This window comes from Colias eurytheme, chromosome 12, assembly GCF_061535395.1.
Source record: "Colias eurytheme isolate Ceu_HAF_F1 chromosome 12, ilColEury1 Martin Lab GWU primary, whole genome shotgun sequence".
Classification (NCBI taxonomy): domain Eukaryota; kingdom Metazoa; phylum Arthropoda; class Insecta; order Lepidoptera; family Pieridae; genus Colias; species Colias eurytheme.
In genome coordinates this window covers 2,756,604-2,772,607 of record NC_142991.1, presented here as the reverse complement: position 1 = coordinate 2,772,607, position 16,004 = coordinate 2,756,604, and the positions used below count along the sequence as shown (strand labels likewise).

At 33.7% G+C, this 16,004-nt stretch overlaps 4 protein-coding genes across 4 annotated transcripts; 1 reads left to right on the top strand and 3 right to left on the bottom strand.

Moving 5' to 3' along the window:
* Positions 1–4: 4 nt before the first annotated feature.
* Positions 5–6,832, bottom strand: LOC149903843 (15-hydroxyprostaglandin dehydrogenase [NAD(+)]-like). The gene is made up of 6 exons (XM_090107950.1): positions 6,668–6,832; positions 5,805–5,928; positions 5,394–5,500; positions 4,958–5,131; positions 1,691–1,845; positions 5–791 (listed from the first exon to the last, which is right to left on the bottom strand). Exons 1-6 carry the CDS (start codon positions 6,758–6,760, stop codon positions 686–688), a joined length of 759 nt encoding a protein of 252 aa, XP_089964076.1. The 5' UTR covers positions 6,761–6,832; the 3' UTR covers positions 5–685.
* Positions 6,833–7,642: 810 nt separating this feature from the next.
* Positions 7,643–10,977, bottom strand: LOC149903842 (kelch-like protein 10). The gene is made up of 7 exons (XM_090107936.1): positions 10,135–10,977; positions 9,848–10,029; positions 9,563–9,774; positions 9,335–9,483; positions 8,895–9,081; positions 8,703–8,825; positions 7,643–8,065 (listed from the first exon to the last, which is right to left on the bottom strand). Exons 1-7 carry the CDS (start codon positions 10,975–10,977, stop codon positions 7,875–7,877), a joined length of 1,887 nt encoding a protein of 628 aa, XP_089964062.1. The 3' UTR covers positions 7,643–7,874.
* Positions 10,978–11,181: 204 nt separating this feature from the next.
* RpL18 (ribosomal protein L18) lies at positions 11,182–12,893 on the top strand. The gene is made up of 4 exons (XM_090107952.1): positions 11,182–11,284; positions 11,414–11,500; positions 11,592–11,853; positions 12,667–12,893. The coding sequence occupies exons 1-4, from the start codon at positions 11,282–11,284 to the stop codon at positions 12,864–12,866; spliced, it is 552 nt and encodes a 183-aa protein (XP_089964078.1). The 5' UTR covers positions 11,182–11,281; the 3' UTR covers positions 12,867–12,893.
* Positions 12,894–13,774: 881 nt separating this feature from the next.
* Positions 13,775–15,809, bottom strand: BHD (folliculin). The gene is made up of 7 exons (XM_090107893.1): positions 15,430–15,809; positions 15,074–15,259; positions 14,845–14,980; positions 14,509–14,768; positions 14,218–14,422; positions 14,036–14,138; positions 13,775–13,958 (listed from the first exon to the last, which is right to left on the bottom strand). Exons 1-7 carry the CDS (start codon positions 15,694–15,696, stop codon positions 13,820–13,822), a joined length of 1,296 nt encoding a protein of 431 aa, XP_089964019.1. The 5' UTR covers positions 15,697–15,809; the 3' UTR covers positions 13,775–13,819.
* Positions 15,810–16,004: the final 195 nt, after the last annotated feature.

The following is a 16,004-nucleotide window of genomic DNA, read 5'->3' as shown; positions in this document are numbered from 1 at the left end:
CATATTTGAACAATTCTTTTTATTGCAAACCTAAATTTAAGCTCGTACTGACGTACTTGTACAACTTTTCAAGTCACAATACATTTAACAAATACAGTATAAAATTATACAAAAAAATTTTAAAATATAACAGTATACATCAAATCAACCAGTCTAAAAAAAAACTGCAGAAGTAATGAAAGTGTGTTTGATTTCAAAACACATGATTTACACTTCCTAATCATTGCATTTTTCACTGCAATAAAATATAGGTAATACGAATGTTATAACTTAGCACATTACCACTACGTCTTTACATGTATAAAATATATTATAATAAAAATATGCTGACCTTAACCACTAACACTACGAGAAACAAAATATTTACACAACCACAATATTATGTAAAGATATCGTTTCAATACTTGAGAAAAGATTAATTATTCATAGAAGCGTATTTACGTTAATTTGAGCCTTACCTAATTATTAACCTACATTTTCATAAATGGCAACAAAAGTACAAAGTAACTGAAAATCATTCACTCGAAGATTTCTCAAATAATATTAGATTACCTACCAGGACGTATATCAATAAAATATTTACGAACAGTATATAATATTTAAATATAACGTATCAAAATTGAAAGAGTATAAAATGAGTGTAGTATAGAAAACGAAGTCAGTATAAGGTAAGTTAGGTTAGGAATTAAGCGCGCCATTCACGCACGGGTTGACCGTTTTCTACGATCCACACGGATCCACTTTGAGCCTTTTGGAGGATATCGATCAGGGACCTGGCAACGTGTTCAGCACTGAAAACAAAAGAATAAAGAATAAAAAGTTGTGTTAAATCGTATTAACTTTATAAATCACTTAATTCAAGAACAGCTGAACGGATTTTCTGTTATAAATAAGAAAATTACTTTTTTCTTAATTTCTTGATTTAAAAAAACTATTTTGAATAGCTCTATTTTTTACACAATACATTGCATAATAATTATGTAAGTATAATATGTGTACATGGACGTATAAAAAAAGACGGACGGTATATCGCCTAAACATTGAGTGAAGCCTAGTAATGGCGGCGACACATCCATGTGTGTGTGCCATGTTGCCATGGCAACAGCTGTCCTGATGACAATGGCGGCTGTATTTTTTTCTATAAATTTTGCCGTAATAATTTTGTCATTAAAATATAAAAGAAATAACTTGCTTCCCTGTGGAATGCAATCCCTTGTGTTTTGTTATTTAAAATTGTACTGTTGCGACACCATTTAACCGCGCAAGACGGCATTTTAAATATTTTTTGTGAAACAGTGACGCAGTTAATCAGTTGGTAGTTCACGACGTAATGGCGGCCGACTAGCTTACTATGGTGAGAGTGTGTGCGTGTTCATTGTCTTTACACGATCGCTAGCTTACTATGGTGGCTTCACGTTGTTTGTTCGTAATACGGCGTCCGTCTTTTTTTATACGTCCATGTATGTGTATATGAATTCTTATTCATATTAAGTTCTCTTAACACGCTTAACCGTTAAAACGCATCTGATAACTACACTAGATTATTTACTTAGAAAAAATTAGTTATAGGTGCTAAGGGGCTTCAAATCTAGGTGAGGGCACTGCAACGAGGCGTGCACGCCAACACCGACGAGGATTGAAAATGGGAAAAAAAGGATACTTATAAAAAGTTTTTGAAAATAATCCATACCTCTGAGTTTTGGAATTTGCATTGTCCCTCTGCCAAGCAGCTTCATACTCGGAAGACATCAACTGTTTGCGAATGTCTTTGATAAGCCCAGTGTCGGTGAGGCCGGGGCACAACACTATGCTTCGCACTCCGGTCAGATTTACATGATATTGATCCTGAAATTAACTCATTGGTAAGATACGACGTTCAGTAATTTAAATAAAATTATTATTGGGTGGAAGCAACAACTAAGAAGTTATATCTGATTTCTTTTCTACGATTATATCACTGTAATAAGACTGTAATTAAGATGAAAAGAGAGATACTATATTTTTTACTCAAAAAGCCAACTCGTCATTTCTAAGGGTTTGACGCACTTGGTGCACTTCTCAACTTGTACACCATGCTCAAATGGTGAACTTAGCAACTTGTACACTTCTCAAATGGTACACTTCGCGACTGGTACACGTCTCAAATGGTGCACTTCGCAAATGGTGCACTTTTTAAGATTAGTTGAGATTTGGAAAAATTGTGTAAAAATGAAAGAATTTTTAGTTTTGGATGTTTAATTTTTATAAATATGTATTTGTAGTATTGTCTTGCCCGTCACAAGTATGTACAGATTGTCTTATAATAATTTTACTTGTTTCATCGTAGGTAACTGAACCATTGCAATGTTTCCTGTTTACGCATGTCCACAAAGTAGTATTTTTATTCGTCTTCTTTTTATTATGTATATGTTCACCACAAATAAGCGTATCATTCCCTCTTTGATTTGTATCAAATTGAACGACTACTTCATCCATCATGAACAGTAAACAAAATAAAATGTACTAATAATATATTCAATGTAAACGCAAACACAAAACAACACACTGAATAAAACGATAAAACGGGTAGTAACGTTTAACTAAATTTCTAAGTACCGTAGTCTTGACAGTTTTGTTTTTTATTCTATAATTATTATTTATGATGAATTACTAAGTTTTACTTATTATTACTTTTACTAATTTGTTTTTAAGAAACAGGTTATGATTTAATTTAAAGCTTTTATTTAATTAGTAATAGTTAAAAGTTAAATAATAATATTACAAAGGTTATTGATATAATATGATATTATATCATATCTTTATTATGAAATTTTTTTACTGTAAATCTACTTTTTTTTTGACATAATTATATTATTTTTATTATATCCGAGTCACATTTTTATTTTTGAAAAAATAAAAATGACCCAAAATGTTATAGTGTTTAAGGTGATTCTGTATAGTTTAATTATTATTATTGTGTTGACATAATTATAAAAATTAAACATCCAAAACTAAAAATTCTTTCATTTTTACACAATTTTTCCAAATCTCAACTAATCTTAAAAAGTGCACCATTTGCGAAGTGCACCATTTGAGACGTGTACCAGTCGCGAAGTGTACCATTTGAGAAGTGTACAAGTTGCTAAGTTCACCATTTGAGCATGGTGTACAAGTTGAGAAGTGCACCAAGTGCGTCAAACCCATTTCTAAGACCTAAGACATTTATGTACTTATCCAAAATTGTTAAAACGTATAATAGACTAGAGTAGATAATTTTTGAAACAAAAAAAAATCGCAGTCGGATGAAACCCATTAGAAAAGGAGGGGAATATGATGAAAATTAAAGGAAAAATAAATTACGGTCAATCCGAGTTCGGGAAAAGGGAGGGGGGAGCTTTTAAGAGAAAAAAATGGTTTCTCTTGATTTCCGACAAAACTACAAGTCCTACGGAAAAAAGTTCAATGGCAAAGTTGTAGGTAATAAAAAAATCTACAACTTTTTCATTGACAATTTATTCACATAACCTCAAAATTTAGGTGAAAAATTCACAAAACCAAGTTTTTGGTTTTTTATTTTTAACTACTTCAAAATTTATTTTTTTTCTACGACATTTGGTAGAAACTTGCTTTATTATGTCCCAAATACACTGTAATTTATTTGATTGAAAATATTTATTTTTTCGCCTTATTTTGAATTAATACCAAAAAAACAACCTAATTTTCAATCGAAAAGTCACCCGTCAAAATATCAGCTTTTTTCAAAAACTTTGGGAGCCTTTTATTCATCAAAATCTCTACTTTTATATGGTGTAAAAAAAATAAACCTTACCATAGTAAATGTTCTCAGGAAATGCTTACAAACAGTGTCATAATTAGCTTTTACTAAATCAGGCACACTTCTCGAACTCTATATCTTCTCTTGTATCGGCTTTTCGGTAATATTTCAAAAGAAAAAAAATTATCTGTTCTAAGTAACTATAATATTTTACAGCATATTCAAAAGCAAAATGATGTCGATAAAAACATTTCAGGTAGTTTGAGAAGTGTGCCTGATTTAGTAAAAGCTCATTTTCACACTGTTTGTATGCATTTTCTGAGAACATTTACTATGGTAATGTTTATTTTTTTTTACTCCATATGAAAGTAGAGATTTCAATGAATAAAAGGCTCCCCAAGTTTTTGAAAAAAGCTGATACTTTGACGGGTGACTTTTCGATTGAAAATTAGGTTGTTTTTTTGGTATTAATTCAAAATAAGGCGAAAAAATAAATATTTTCAATCAAATAAATTACAGTGTATTTGGGACATAATAAAGCAAGTTTCTACCAAATGTCGTAGAAAAAAAATAAATTTTGAAGTAGTTAAAAATAAAAAACCAAAAACTTGGTTTTTTGAATTTTTCACCTAAATTTTGAGGTTATGTGAAAAAATTGTCAATAAAAAAGTTGTAGATTTTTTTATTACCTACAACTTTGCCATTGAACTTTTTTCCGTAGGACTTGTAGTTTTGTCGGAAATCAAGAGAAACCATTTTTTTCTCTTAAAAGCTCCCCCCTCCCTTTTCCCGAACTCGGATTGACCGTAATTTATTTTTCCTTTAATTTTCATCATATTCCCCTCCTTTTCTAATGGGTTTCATCCGACTGCGATTTTTTTGCACTTTTTATTATTTTTAAAGGGATCTACCCCAGTGTATAATAGAAATAGTTACATAGAATAAAATACATTCAAATCTGTTATGAACAATAAAATCAAAATCAATTATGAATTAGGGCTTTCATTAGTAGCAAAAGAAAGTTGAACATCAACACAAAATAAAAAGCGCGTGTGCCAACTGCCGCCATTTTCATCGGCAGAGCCACGTCCACAGTGACCACACTGACCGAGTAGCTTCGTGCGGCTGCTGGCCCTGTGTGGTCTATTAAAATTTAAAAATATTTGTGATAGACGATGAATTACAGCATTTCATTAAACTTACTCCATAAGCCCTCGTTAGGCCTACAACTGCGTAGTTGGTAGCAGTATAAATAGGTGTGGAAACTTGTGGCTTAGCGAAAGCAGTAGATGCTGTGTTCACGATGGTGCCTCCAAGTCCACCGCGGTCTTTACCCATGAATCGATATGCCAACAGAGTTCCACGTATCACGCCATTCTAGAATTAATTTAAATTAAGTTTGTTAAGAAAAATCATCGTTGCCATTGTAATTTATATTTAGGGTGTTTTTTTCACCAATTATGTGCGAGGAATGTGTTTTAAATAACCAATGATATCGCTTCAAATTTAAAGCGTTTACGTTTGAAGTGATTCCTTGCAATACATCCTTTTTATGCAGGGTAATCATTTATTATGATCGTATTGAACTTTAATATTAGGTGAGATAATTTATTAGGTGTATTTTAATCACAATACATACCAGGTTTACATCCACTTCTAACTCCCAAAATCGATCATTCATCACGCCAGCATTATTGATAACTATATCCAACCGGTTAAATACTTTTATCGTCATTTCAAAAGCCTCTGTTGGATAAATAAATTATATTTAGTTTCATAACTAGGTAACTACATAATCTTATATAGGTATAAAATTCTCGTGTCACAATGTTAGTCTGCATACTCCTCCGAAACGGGTGGACCGATTCTCATGAAATTTTCTGTGCATATCGGGTAAGTCTGAGAATCGGCCAACATCTATTTTTCATATGTACCACGGGCGAAGCCGGGGCGGACCGCTAGTATTATATACAAATTGAAACAAACACAAATTGCTAGCGAGCAAGCATACGAGCAAGCTTTTCAGTAGCGAAATGATTATAATTTTCACCTTCATATTGTGGATAATCTGTGACGTCGCATTGACAAAAAAGCACATTTTTGCGCCCATATTTCGCGCCAAGTTCATCGGCGACTTGCTCTCCGACCTCAGAATCAATATCACATAAAGAAACCTGAAAAGTACAGTTCACTTTCATAGCCCAGCTCAGTGTAAAACGTGATTAAATTGGATGAAACAATAACTATTTGTGTCACGCACCTAAGCTGCACTAGCTACGGTGTGCTACGGTGTCATAGCCCTCACATTAATTCCTTTTGCTACGTAGGTAGATACATACTTTACTATTTTTTTTTCTATTCTAATACATAGTTATATATTTTAATTCAAGAAATTAAGAAAGATTCATATATTAAGAATATTTGAGTGTCTTTTTTATTGAGATATATATGATATATTTAATTATTTGTTTGATGTTAATTGAAATTAATTGATGACCCATCCGGATATAATTCAATATCTGCTGTTTTTTCACAACACTCACAAAAGATAATTTGTTAAAATGTTCTTAAATAGCTTTAGCAGGATTATCTTCTATGTGTAATAAATAATAAATAATAATCAATTCAAGAATGATGTCCTGCCATAGAAAGGTGCGCTACGAAGTAACCACACCGCGACCGATACGAAAGTTAAGGAAAATAATAGAGCGCCGCCAGAAATCAATACAAATTTAACGTGTCATCAAAGTAAGAAACGCCTTTTCTAAGAAATTTTTAACAAATCTTTATAAATATATTTACGTTTTTTTCTAATATTCCCAATTCTATTGTACTTAACATTAACCCTTTATCCTGAACAAACGATTTTAAATTGTGTAAAGTAAGATCCTGAATTCTTATAATAAAACTTACCTTGGCACCATTTTTCAATAACTCTTCACAATACGAGAGGCCGATACCGGCAGCCGCACCGGTGATCAAAGCAACCTTTCCTTTTAACTCCATATTAATTATCTATTTTTATAAAGACTGCGCCCAAATGCGGCGGCCGCTACAACCGATGTGGGTGTGTTTCGATCGAGACACCTCGGCTCGAAGGGGGTTCGGAATGAAGGGGAGGAGGTCTCCCCGTTTCTCCCCAACTTCCCTTGTAGTAAATATACGCACGATTGCATCCCACTCTCGCTGTCCTCCGTACGCCGACGTCGATTCAGTGTTTCAGTTTCGTATGTCGTATGGCCGGTTCACAGGACACTGTTATAAATAGGCAACGTACTACGAGTCATATGTTTCGGAAATTCCATCTCATGCATCGTAAGTTTCGTCTCCTTTGTGAGAGGCAGAAATAAAACAAAGCATTTGGATAGTTTTACTTTATTTGTCAATTTCTCTATATTTTGATGGATACAATAAATTTTTGATAAGATAAATTTTTCGCTTTTTTCGACTCCTCTCATCTGACTAGTATTGATATTATTTATAAGAATCGTCAAGGGAAATATGGAATAATGAAATTTATGGAGAAAATGGCAATAAAAACATAGGGACAGGAACAAACAAATTCTTAAAAGTATAAAAGTGAATTAATGCGCGTAATAATGAAATAAAATTATCGAATAAAACTTCGAAACTAGAAAATTTGTCTCTTTCCATAAAAGTACATCTAAAACAACAATGATTTGATTTATATTTTATACATAGCTATAATATTTATTTACATTGATTTTAAAATAGTTTCTACACAATAATATACGAAGTTTGCATGATTTTAGAATACAAAAAATTCCTATAAATTCAAAATATCACAGATTATTAGGCAGTAGAAATATAAAACAAAATATTCAATATATAATATAAGTATGTACAACAAATAATAACACGAATAAATCAATTTGGTCTACATCAGTTACATATACATTTTTATCCATTTTATACAAGTGTTATATTTTTAATACAGTGATAAATATTTGAATGGCTACCCTCTCTCAAAATTGAGCGCGCTAATATTTAAAAAAAGTTAAATTATTGTTTTATGGCTATTTGTTTGGAATACCTAGTCGAGTTCTTTTAATCAAAATGACAGGAGATTTTAATTTGCATTGAATTGTGTGTATTGGGATTACGAATGGTGTGCTTGATCAGCTCCTGCAGCAGGAACAGCCTTAGCGAGATAGGAAAAGGCTCTTGCATTCGGCAGTCCAGCGATAACGCAAGCGCTTAATGCTGAACGCGTCAAATTCATTGGCGCCGCATCGTACCATTCCATGGTGTCGCCATCATAACATTCTACGTGCGGTATTGTGGTAGAACCTGCATTGGAACAGAAAAATCTCATGAAATTATTGTATTGTCTGCGATCCTTGATTAGTTAAAGAAGTTTAAAATTTAAATTAAATTCTTCCGAAGTGGGTAAAAATAGAGTAGGTTACAGTCAAACTTCTTGGTTAGAGTTTGGCCAGCCAAAATTGAACCCAGTGTTTTTTGTAGCGGCCACACTATGGAATGTCATCATGGCGTTTCGGCGTAGGTAGTTATTTGTCAGTTTTGTTGAAAAATGAAAACGGTTCAAATCATTTGCTTTTAATAACGTTTAAATCCTGCTGTGTACTATGATCACCTCTAAGGATAACAAAAGTATCAAAATGTTTTTTTCCTACTAAAGCCGATGTTACCAGGTCCTTTTTTTTTTAATTTTCCGCCTTTTGCTGGGTTCAGCTTTGGCTGGCCAGACTCTATCAGCTATAATCATTCAGATGAAGCTAATAAAAGCGTGTTAAAAAGAATGAAGCAAATCTAGCAACAACTTATTTATCAACATTGCTGAAATACCTTTGCAACACCCAGTGTTGCCAGCAACATAATGACAGCCCCGGAACATTTATCAACTTTCTTGTTAAACGAATGTTGACCATGAATACAAGGCTAAGCGGAACTTGAGATTCCTTACCATTAAACCCTCCGATAACGAAGATCATGTCATCCAATAGGACTGTCGCAAAATTACTTCTAGCGCTAAACATTTCAGTGACTTCTTGCCATTCACCTCCACGTTGAGGGCAAAATCTTTCACCTGTTAACGAATGTTGGTTAATTAGCTGAACTAAATTAAGACCTATTTAATAAGCCTTAATATGATTACCAGTGTTTAGACGACTGTAGCCGTTAAAGCCACCTAGCGCATATAAAGCATCTCTATACGCGATCAAACTGACTCCAGAGCGTGGACTGAGCATTGACCTAATGAAACTCCATTGTTTCGTTTCGGGGTCAAACACTTCCGCTGAACTTAGCACTTCTTGACCGTTGAAACCACCGACGATGTAAATCTAATTTAGTGTAAGTCTTTTAAATTATAGGAATTTTATAAGAATATTTATATGCCAACACTAAAGTTCTTATTTCTTAGACATTATTGAAGGTTTAAAGTCGTAATGATTATTATTTTTAAAATAACGCCTCTGCTTTACGTCAGTTCCGGTAAATTTCTAATTGATCAATCGGCTCGACTAATTAGACAACGATCGTTTTAATTTTAGAAAAATACTATTCTTTAACTGGAATATAAATTATTGAACATACCTTGCCTCCGAGAGAAGCTGCACTAGCATCAGACCTCTGTTTATTCATAGGCGTTGTCATCTCCCATTGATTTTTATCCGGATGATAACGTTCCACCGAGGCCATGCGGGTTCTACCATTATATCCACCAAGAGCGTAGATAAGACCATCTTACCATCAAACAAAATTATTTAAAAACTGTTTACTATGTGCCAATTTTCAAATTTATCGTGAAAAAAACGCCCTTACCATGAACAACAACGCTAACATAACATCTTGCTTGGTACATGCAAGCTCGCTCAAGCCACGTATTTGTAACTGGATCATAACATCGGACAGTATTGAAATGGTCACTGCCATCGAATCCACCGATCATGTATATCAAATTGTTCAAGGCGCAGAGACCATGATAAGCACGAGGGGAAAGATCCATGTGTATTGAAAGAAACCATCTATCGGCTCTGTGATAAAAGTAAAATTATGTTTTGTAAAATATTTAACAATGATTATAATCGACTTTTTAAAACTATGAACCTTGTATCGTATGTTTCAACGAAACTCGTAGGACTGCCTGCACTCCATCCCCCTACAGCAAAGAGAATTTCGTATGGTATCCGAGGTCGAGCAAGTGGATCATTCAAGTCTGCTTCTGTTTCCGGTCTCGAATCCAGAACAGTTAAAAATACTACTGCCGGGTAAAGAGCTTCCTGACATTTCTGAGAATGTGAAAAATTTTAATTTTTCAATCTTTTTTTTTTCTATCAGAATAGTAGTTACTAGTTAGTTACAATTTATAAACCATTTTAAATAAATTTTAATACCTCATCCTCGACTACTGGTTGCCATTGTAAGATTTTTGATTTAAAATATTTATAACTGATGTGACCATATCTTATACATGATAAGAGTGGTGGTATGTATATTTTTCGATGCTCTAAGTCGTGTTCCACCCAAGTTTTGATTGCTTGAAATACTACTTCTTCATTACGAACATTTAGTTCATCGTCTCGTAAAATGTCTTCTAATTCTTCATATGTTAGTGATTTAAATTCACCACACTCTTTCAATATTTTAGAAAAGTTTTGTCTTATAAAAAGTTTTCCTTTTTTCTCTAAGTCATTACAAAAATAACATTTAGCAAACTTAAATATTCCCAGACAGTTATGAGGCCGTAATTCTTTTAATAAAAATTGGCAGCATAGCTGGACAATACCAACAACATCAAATTGATCACCGTAAGGCAACAAATATTGAACATTATCAGATGTTACTGTACAAGTACCTGTGTATGCATAATCTAATATCAAGCCCATATAATAACTGGGTACGTCTACAAATATTTCCTTTTCTTCAGCATCACCTTTTTTTAAAGAATTTATAAAAAGGACTTTAAAGTATGGACTGACCGCAGATAGAATTGCTCGATGAACCCGAATTGATTTCATGTCTCTGCACACAATCGTACCGTCACAAAGTTGGCCATTTAGTCTCAGTTCGTTCCAAATTGGTGGAAACTCTACAACTGAAATATTTTCTGGGAGACACACACATTTTCGTTTTTTTACTATAGTTCTCTTCTTTGTTAGTCTGGGTTTAGTTGATGAAGGAGTACGAACGAAGCTCTTATTTTTTGATAATTTTCGATGTTTCGAATTAAATTCCATCCCTTTCGAAAAAACGGCGGTCGAAACTTTGTATCTGTCGCGGTGACAGACTCGGCGAATCACGACAGTCACATTTCATTTGTTTTATGTTTTAAAAAATGCCATTCCATTTTGATAACAAAAGCCAGTAACATTATTGATAATATCATCAGTTTTACCTAGACCAAGTACGGTGTGGCATAGAGTAGAAAATAATATAAAAAAAATCTTGCTACTAGCAACCCTTGCATTGTCAAATGTCAACGTCAACCATTGTTGTTGTCTACTTTTGTCTATAGACCCTCTTTTTCATCCGGTTGTCAATATGGTGAGTTTCGCTAGATGGAAATTAAAAAGTTATCAATAAAAATCTCAGTGATACTAAATTTTTGTGAATGGTGTTAGTGATTTTCTGTTAATACAGTGTTGTTAAGATGCGTTGCATTATATATTTCAGGGTGTCGACATCAATCATAAACACGACAGGAAAGTTCGGCGCACCGAAGTTAAATCTAAGGATGTGTACCTTAGGTTGCTCGTGAAGGTAAATACTGTTTCGGAGTACTAACTATTGAATTATAACACAAACAATTACATTCATGAACCATAACAATTTTGTAACCTTTTGTTTACAGCTATACAGATACTTGGCCAGACGTACTGATGCCAAGTTCAATCAGATCGTATTGAGGAGGTTGTTCATGAGCCGTATTAACCGTGCGCCAATCTCCCTGTCGCGACTGGCTCGTCACATGAAGAAGCCCACTCGCGAAGGTTTGATCGCAGTGGTCGTCGGCACCGTGACCAACGATGTGAGGCTGTACAAGGTCCCCAAACTAACAGTAGCTGCTCTCCATGTGACTGAGAAAGCGCGTGCACGTATCTTGGCTGCTGGCGGTAAGTGATAACTTTTTAAATGATAGGTTATGTTCTGAAAAGTTGTAAAACATGTCTCCCTTCAACACCTAACCTCGTTATTATAAATTATATACAATGCACATAACAAAAGGATAAGATTACAACCAAATGCATGAAACAAAAACAATGTTTTGATTATGTTTCAGTACTTGTTATTGTTCAAGTGATATTAAAATTAACAGCTGAAAGCTATTTCTAATTTATCTTTTCTCTGAAAAACATTGTAAGCTATGAAATGTTTCAAGATATTATTTAAAGTGTCTTAGTGAGTGGATTTTGCACTAGTCTGCAAAGGTCTGTAATCAAACTTGTAGATGTTTATGGAACTTTATAAAGTGGCTCCTAGATGAAAGTCATAATTATTTTATCAATATGAACATTTGTATAAATTATTATGAACAAATTGAGCCATATTTACTTAAATGTTAAGCAATAATCAATTAATATTTTGTTCAAATCATTATTAAAACCTTTATCACATACCAATAGAGATCTAAAATGTTCAAATAACATCCATTTAGGCTAGTCTCAACATTTGAAATAAACAAACGATGAAACAGAGAAACAAATATGAAACAACAGCAATTACAGAATATTTATGTTAAACTAGCGGTCCGCCCCGGCTTCGCCCGTGGTACATAATATTTACGTTTTCTCTACATAAGAACCATCCTCGTATTTCAAGGAATATAATAAAAAAAGAATTATCGAAATCGGTTCAGCCGTTCTCGAGTTATGCGCTTACCAACACATTTTGCGATTCATTTTTATATATAAGATTATTATATCTAGGTGAGATCCTGACATTCGATCAACTGGCCCTCCGTGCGCCCACTGGCCGCAAGACAGTCCTCGTCCAAGGCCAGAGGAACGCCCGTGAAGCTGTCCGTCACTTCGGCCCAGCGCCTGGCGCACCACGCTCACACACCAAGCCCTATGTGCGCACAAAGGGACACGAACGCGCGAGACCACACCGTCGTTCAAATGTGTAATCTTTTAAATATAAGGACTACTATCTATTTGTGCGTTTTATTTATTGCCTATGAATGGTGCTTGAACAAACTCTAAGTGTGCGTCCACACTGAATGCGCGGTGGCGGCGGCCTAGGCGGGCGCGACGAGCGGGCGCTCGCGGTGGCCACACCGACGCGCGAGCTCAAGTAGCGGTTCGACGTTTTTCGGGTGTTGCAAACTTTGGACGATTTGCTATTTTTACTGGACAGTCCGATTTTGAGATGAGATCATTATAGAAGTTGTACACGAAATAAATAAAACAGAGGAATAACGGGTGAATCTTATATGAAGAATTGAGATTATGCCCTACAAAATTACTGTGGTGTATATAAGTGTTTTAGATTGAATCGCACTTATAAATAAAGAAGTTTCACTTCAACAATTAAGTATTTACCGCTATTTTACGAAAAACAATAAAGGATATAATATAAGAAGTCGAGCGACAAGACCGAACTGGTTTGATACCCCCGCCGTCCGCGCATTGGGTCGCTCGCTGACTAGGCCCGTAGTGTGGCCAGAACGCGCGGATAGGAGAGTTTGAAAACTACGCGCGCTGGCTCGCTCATTACCGTCGCACTAGGCTTCCGCCATAGTCATTTCAATGTGGACCCTAAGGCGCGTTTCATACGTTTGATATTTCGCGCCCGCTGTCGCAACCGCGCTAGGCTCGCAGTGTGGACTTAGTGTAATTTAAATACTGAATATATTAGTATGGGTTTTTCAATTTTTTTCTACTCATTTTTCAAACTTCCATTATAAAACTATATCTTCAGATTTCCATCAACATTTTTTATTATTTTAAATGATAACCATTTGTTAGTTGTAGCATACTTGTATAATGGGTCTACACTGCAGAGAAAACAATAAAAGAAACTTATTTCATAAAAATATTTATTTTTCCATCTAACAATATTATCACAGATATCTATAGACTAATCACAGAAAGCTTGTATCCAGTAATTTACAAGAATCTCATCATATTCTGATACACCAAGTACAGTTTTTAATTTTTTTATTGCATCTTTTTTATGTCCTGATGCTTGAAGTGATGATTTGATTGTATTCGCTATCCTGAAAAATTAACCAATGCAAAATAAGTAAAATTTTGTTTGTTTTTAAGAAATAGTAGTAACAAAATCTACACATACCCCAACCACTCCAACTGCAATGATTTTATATGTTGTAACAGTACAACATTATTGAATTTTTCGTTATTTATTGCATTAAGTATTTTATTCATTAGTGTAGGATCTGCAATATCCGAAATTTTATGAATAAAGTTTATAAACAGCAACATATTCAAAAATTATAATAAATAATGTAAACATACATTTTGTTGGAACATTGATCTTCCAAGTGCACTGAAAATTATTATTTTCGATTTCTTCTAAAATACATAAATTTTGGGCTTGAATTTCTTCATCATTACTTACTATTCTAATATTTTCACTTGAGTTATCTGTATTTTTTGGCAATAAAATCAAGAGGCTATTCACAACTTTTGATAAATTTCTAAATTTTGATATAATGCCTATCTGAAAAAGTATTATTTACTAATATATTATACAGATAAAAACTAGTTCATTGATACATAAAAAATATTTGTAATAGGATCACTCACTCTTGCACCTGTTAAAAGACAATACAGAAGTTTTTGGAAAACATCTTTGGATAAAAGTTTTTCAATTTCCCGCAATGTCATGGAGCTATTATCAATAGTTACTGAGCAAACATCTTCAAAGATGGTCCCTTTTGTTGTGTTTGGATGAAACTTGTTCAGCATATCTTGGCTTGTGTATAGTGTCTCAGAATAAATTAATGCACCAGTTTTGAGCATCCATGTAAAGTGCGAATGTAATCTTTTGAAAATATCATCATCATCTGAAAATAACATAATCTATTTATAATAAGGTATAACTTTTAATTGAGATCAATTAAGAATGTTTTCTCTCCTTACTTGTTAGTTGTTTCAATGATCTGGATTGACCAAAATCATTCTTCCCAGTATTCAACCTCAATACTCTTTGAGAGCATATACTCTGTTCATTATCATAAACAACATCAGCCAATTCTTGAAGCTGTTTTGCTATTTTCTAAAAAAAATGTGTAGTTAAAATATTATATTTGATTCCCCCTGTTATACTATACAATATAAGAATTGAAATTAAAAATCTATAAGATTCTACCTTCATGTGTTCTGATAAAACTGGAGTAACATTTAGAAGAAACATTTTATCTTTCATAAGAACTACAATTGAAAATAATCTCTTCATTCCTCTGGCCCTGGTATCTTTGAGGTGGAACATGTGGCTGAGAACATGCCCCTGTGTGTCACTGAAGTAAACTACACCTCCTTCTTTACTCCAGTTGACCTAAAATATATTAAAATAAATCAATAAGCAGAATTTCTCAGATATTTTGTTTGATGTTACAGTAAAGATATTTTAAGTAAGTAATAAAGAAATTATCAGATGAAAATTGTACAGCGTTCATGTTGTCTACAAAGTCAGTGTTTAATATAAGAAAAAAGTATAGTATTTACTTCACATGTTATGCTCCGTAAGGCAGCCTGACGTAAAAATGAAGTAATATCATCATTAGGCACAGATTCTCTGCTGCAATAAATTATCCCATCGTCGTCCTTCGATACTAAAACCGTTTCTGCACCAATTGATCTGCAGCCACAACATTCTACTGGGCTTTTGGAAGATTCTGTAGTGTGACTCTCCTCATCTGTTGTGAATGTACAAAATAATGGTCGCGGGCCGTGAGATTCACAAAAATGACACAAACCAATAATAGCATTCATTCTATACGTAACATATTTTGTATCTTACAAAAACTACATAGTATAAAGTATTTTCACTGTAAATTAATAATTATCTTGTGGAAAGATAATTTTCCATAATATTTTGACAATAGTTCTGAGCAGCTGATAATGATTGATAATAAATGACATTGACAAGTATAAATTATGAAGTATCCGGCCACAGGTTAAATTATGTATACCCGGCTCGGCGAATGACTTGTGGTATAATTACGCGAATTCGGAGAAGTATCCGGTTCTACTTGCCGCGTATCATACAAATGGGAAATAATAAGTCATTTGACACAAAA

Coding starts and splice junctions, on each gene's coding strand:
- LOC149903843 (XM_090107950.1), bottom strand. CDS start 6,760: ATGGAGTTAAAAGGAAAGGTTGCTTTGATCACCGGTGCGGCTGCCGGT. Junction 5,929..6,667: donor TATTGAAAAATGGTGCCAAG/GTAAGTTTTATT, acceptor TGTACTTTTCAG/GTTTCTTTATGTGATATTGA. Junction 5,132..5,393: donor TAGAAGTGGATGTAAACCTG/GTATGTATTGTG, acceptor AATTAATTCTAG/AATGGCGTGATACGTGGAAC.
- BHD (XM_090107893.1), bottom strand. CDS start 15,696: ATGAATGCTATTATTGGTTTGTGTCATTTTTGTGAATCTCACGGCCCG. Junction 14,981..15,073: donor TTTTATCAGAACACATGAAG/GTAGAATCTTAT, acceptor CATTTTTTTTAG/AAAATAGCAAAACAGCTTCA. Junction 13,959..14,035: donor TTGCAGTTGGAGTGGTTGGG/GTATGTGTAGAT, acceptor TTAATTTTTCAG/GATAGCGAATACAATCAAAT.
- RpL18 (XM_090107952.1), top strand. Junction 11,501..11,591: donor ACCTTAGGTTGCTCGTGAAG/GTAAATACTGTT, acceptor TTTTGTTTACAG/CTATACAGATACTTGGCCAG. Junction 11,854..12,666: donor ACGTATCTTGGCTGCTGGCG/GTAAGTGATAAC, acceptor TATTATATCTAG/GTGAGATCCTGACATTCGAT.
- LOC149903842 (XM_090107936.1), bottom strand. CDS start 10,977: ATGGAATTTAATTCGAAACATCGAAAATTATCAAAAAATAAGAGCTTC. Junction 9,082..9,334: donor CAGCTTCTCTCGGAGGCAAG/GTATGTTCAATA, acceptor ACACTAAATTAG/ATTTACATCGTCGGTGGTTT. Junction 8,066..8,702: donor CGTTATCGGAGGGTTTAATG/GTAAGGAATCTC, acceptor GTTCCAATGCAG/GTTCTACCACAATACCGCAC.